Source organism: Equus quagga, chromosome 12 (assembly GCF_021613505.1).
Source record: "Equus quagga isolate Etosha38 chromosome 12, UCLA_HA_Equagga_1.0, whole genome shotgun sequence".
Taxonomy (NCBI): Eukaryota; Metazoa; Chordata; class Mammalia; order Perissodactyla; family Equidae; genus Equus; species Equus quagga.
This window is the reverse complement of record NC_060278.1, coordinates 18,749,119-18,753,396: the sequence shown is the minus strand read 5'-3', so window position 1 is coordinate 18,753,396 and position 4,278 is coordinate 18,749,119. Positions and strand designations below refer to the sequence as shown.

The 4,278-nt window shown below is 38.3% G+C and overlaps 1 protein-coding gene across 5 annotated transcripts in view; it reads right to left on the bottom strand.

Moving 5' to 3' along the window:
• Positions 1–145: 145 nt before the first annotated feature.
• The window catches only part of DCLRE1C (DNA cross-link repair 1C), a 40,703-nt gene continuing 36,570 nt past the window's right edge, over positions 146–4,278 (bottom strand). For all 5 annotated transcript variants that reach the window (XM_046678796.1, XM_046678797.1, XM_046678799.1 and 2 more), the window contains one exon: positions 146–1,756. In XM_046678796.1, the coding sequence (XP_046534752.1) occupies positions 831–1,756 (926 nt within the window). In that variant the 3' untranslated portion in view covers positions 146–830. The remainder of the gene's footprint in view (positions 1,757–4,278) is intronic.

Genomic DNA, 4,278 nt, shown 5'->3' with positions numbered 1-4,278 from the left:
ACTCATACTTTTGCCACTTAATTATTTTCTTTTAGGTCCTAATTTTTCTAATTATAATTTTACCACTGTATTCACACAAATATTCTTAAGTGATGTAACATCATTTGAGATAAATAAGGGGCTGATTTTTTCCTGTAGCCATCAGTTTATGGTAATAGATCCAAGTTTATTCTTTCAATTTGCAATGTTTTTATGACCCAAGATAGGGTCTGTCTTGGTGAATGTCCCATGTGTACTTGAAAAGCATGTGTTCTGCCGTTGGGTGGAGTGTTCTGTGTCCGATCCAATTGGTTGATGGTGCTGTTCAGCTCTTCTGTCTCCTTGCTGATACTGAGAGAGGAATGTTAAAGTCCCCAGTTATAATTGTGCATTAGTTTGTCTTTTCTTTCAGTTGTTTTTGCTTTGTATATTTTGAAGCTGTTGTTAGGTACATACCCATTTAGGATTAAGGCTTCTTCGTGACCTGAAACTTTTATCATTAGGAAATTTGTCTGATATTAACATAGCCTCTTCAGCTTTCTTCTAAGTATTGTTTACATGGTATATCTTTTTCCATCCTTTGATTTTTAACCTACCTATGTCATTTGAAGGAAGTTTCTTATTTATGAAAGCACATAATTATGTTTTTTTCTGTGTGTTTAGACCATTTTTGGATTTAGTTCTACCATACCTTATTTGTTTTCTATTCCTTTGTTTCCCCTTTACTGCCTTCTTTTACATTCTATGAGCATTTTTAAGTATTCCATTTTAATTTATCTATTATGATTTTGACTATTACCTCTTTGTATAGGTTTTTTAGTGGTTGCTCCGGAATGAAGTATTTTTAATTCTCAAGTATCTAAGAGTGAGCTTTTTCTTTTTTCAACTACTATACTCTCGCCTGTTGCCAGCTTCTCGTATAAATACTGTAAATGCTCTTGTTCAGGTAACTCAGCTTCTGGAGTTGAGGGAATTTCAAAATCAGAGGAGCTCTGTGAGTCTGCGTTGGTGCTAGGATGCAGCAGCCTTCTTTCCTGAGGTATATGTTTCCCACTGCTTAGAGTGGTTGGTTCTCCAACACCAGGAACTATATTTACATCTTGATGCCTGCTTTTCAAATCACAGTAAGTATCCTTTAGGCAAAATACATTTTGTTCCACCTGAGAGGCGGGAACATTCTCTTTGAGTCTTGGTCTGTGGCCACCTTTGTGCAAGGAGGTAATATCCCCACTGTTTCTCTCTTGGGAAGATAACAAAACAGTGTCAAATTGGCTGTCCCAGCCTTGACTTCCTTGTTCCGATATGTGTGTTGACTGAGAAGAAGTCTGGGAAGAGATGTGAGTTGATTCCCCTTCGGAGTCACTGAAAAGCTTTGGTGACTGAGAGCCTCCCGCCTCTGTGGAGGAAGGGAAGTTTTCCAAACCATCATGTGGGATTTCATCATTTCTTTTAAAGAATACTTCCCACTGTGGTACTTCCGTATCAGCCTTTGGCTGGTGATGAGTGACGGGACCCAGATCTCCTTGAGAGGAAGCTGGGATTTGTAGTTCTTCTTCACTTTCACTGTTGGATTCCTCACAATCTATAAAGTTGGCCCAAAGGGAGGTCTGCGTACTCTCTCCTTCGAAGCCTCCTGTGCTTTCTCTCAGGTTTTCAGGCTGGTTTTGTGATACTGCGGTCACTGGAAATGCCTCAGGGTAAAGAGTTTGCTGGTTTGGAACCTTGTGCCTTAAAGGGACTGGCAGAGGATCATCAAAGAGATCATCTTCCTCCACCTCTGTGGGACAAACAAAGCAGGTTTATAGGAAACGGAGAATGCAAAGGGAGCTAACTGTGCTTTTCATTAAAAATCCAGATTGTAGTATTTAGCTACATTTTTAATTTGTGGAATTGCAAATAATAGGGAGTTCACTCTTCCAGGAGAAAGTAAAAGGCCCCTTCTTCTTGGGATGTTCTGAACAATTAACCATCCTTCAATTTCTTATAATGCCAGACTGAGTTGAGAATATAGATCTATGTTCCCCAAATAAGGACACAATGCCTTCAGTGATTTTCAAACCTGACTGGTCATTAGCATCATCTGAAGAGCTTTAAAAAAACAAAAATACAGCTTTCTGTACCTCATTCCAGACCTACTGAATCCCTGAAGGTGGGCTACCTTTTTATTGATACCTGCTTTGTATCCTCCCAAAATGCACAATATGAAGCCCTAGCCCCAAGGAGATGTATTTAGAAGTAGGACCTTTAGAAGATAATTAGGTTTAGATGAGCTCATGAGGGTGGGACCCTCAGGATGAGATTAACATCACTGTAAGAAGAGGCAGACACATTTCTCACTTTCTCTGTGCCCATGGACGAAGGAAATGAGAAGGCAGCTGCCTACAAGGCAGGAAGTGGGCCCTCACCAAGAACCGAATCTCAGTACCTTGATGTTGGACATCCAGCCTCCAGAACAGACATAAACATCTGGTGCTTAAGTCACTTAGTCCCTGGTATTTGTTACAGCAGCCAGAGCTGGCTAAGTGCACAAGGCTGTGACAGATATTGGGGGCGGCAGGAGTGGGACACGGATTAGATCAACTTTAACTAAAATACTGAATAAGCCACATTTAATGACAAGAACTAAAAGTCAACAAAATTCATTTTACTGATTTTCTTAAGCATGCTGCATTAGCATATAGTGCGCCCAGTCCACTTGAATTCTTAAAATGAGGAACCCTTAGGGGCTGGCCCCGTGGCCGAGTGGTTAAGTCCGCGCTCCACTGCAGGCTGCCCAGTGTTTCGTTGGTTCGAATCCTGGGCGCGGACATGGCACTGCTCATCAAACCACGCTGAGGCAGCATCCCACATGCCACAACCAGAAGGACCCACAATGAAGAATATGCAACTATGTACCGGGGGGGGCTTTGGGGAGAAAAAGGAAAAAATAAAATCTTTAAAAAAAAAAAAATGAGGAAACCTTACTTGGAGGATGAAATTCTCATAACGTAATATATGAAATTCACGTAAATTAAATTGAGAAGGCATGGAATTGGGAGGAAAACAAACATTTTCTTGCCCTCTCATGGCACCTACCTAAGAAGGAAATTAAATGCTCATGAGACTAGCACGAGCCACTTATTGTTCTAGTGCTCAATCTGGTGTTAACTTCTAGCTACCTACTTCTTACAAATGTAACTATTTTCCCAGTGATAAAGAGTGTAGCTAAACATTATGTTTTTAAAAGCCACTAAAAGAACAGAGACCATCATCCAGCTCCCACTTCACCAATGAGGAGACAGGCTCAGAGAAGGTGTGTGACAACACATAGGACAAGAAACTAGATAGGCAGAGCCACGAATCAAACCCAAGTTTTAAAGTACAGGGTTCTATTACGATTTATAATTGTTTAAACAGGCAATTGTTTATCAGATCCTTCTTTTCTAAAAGACTTAAGGTGACTAAGATGTCTAGCTACTGTATCTGTCATCATCCTAGTCTCCGAGGTAAGGTTTTATTTTAAGCCATGAATTATACATTTGTTTTAGCTCCTCTACTAGCATGCCAAAGTTACCTTTTAGGAAATATTTTTGTATCATCTCTAGTTGGACAGTTTCCTGTCCTTCTGGATCAGCGACTATGCCAGTATCATGGTGTGTTTCAACTGTAAAACACTTTAATCTGTCAAAACATTTTCACATTAACTCATCTGTATGTATCTGAAAAACAAGTAAAGTTTCTATACTATTAGTTTATTCTGACATTATGTATTTTTTCTATGTTACAAGAATAAAAAACTTAAAATTTTTCTTTATGAAAATGGAAAGGCATATAACACTGAGAAGATATCACAATAAATATAAAAGTGCTGAAGTCCCTAATAGCATTTACATGCTTTTAAACATACTTAAACCCAATAAAAGAAGGGACAAATGTCATAAATAATTCATACTTTCCACTGTCATGCACGATTGATGTCTGTATAAATTGATATATAATCATAGGAGAGATGTGAAACACACTTATGTGTATAATGTTACTCATCGGGATATTATTTGTAAAACTGAAAAGTTCAAAATAACCTAAATGTGTAATGACAAAGATTAAATATACCATTATATAGTCATAATGCAAAGTATGAAGTCATTAAATTGGTGTTTATGAAGAATAACAAAAAGTTTCCAATAAAAAGTTTAAATGTATGTGTATACATATGTGTATATACATATATACGTGTGTGTATGTGTGTACGTGTGTGTATGTGTATATGTGTATTTCGTGTGTGTGTGTATATGTGTGCGTGTGTGTATATGTGTATTT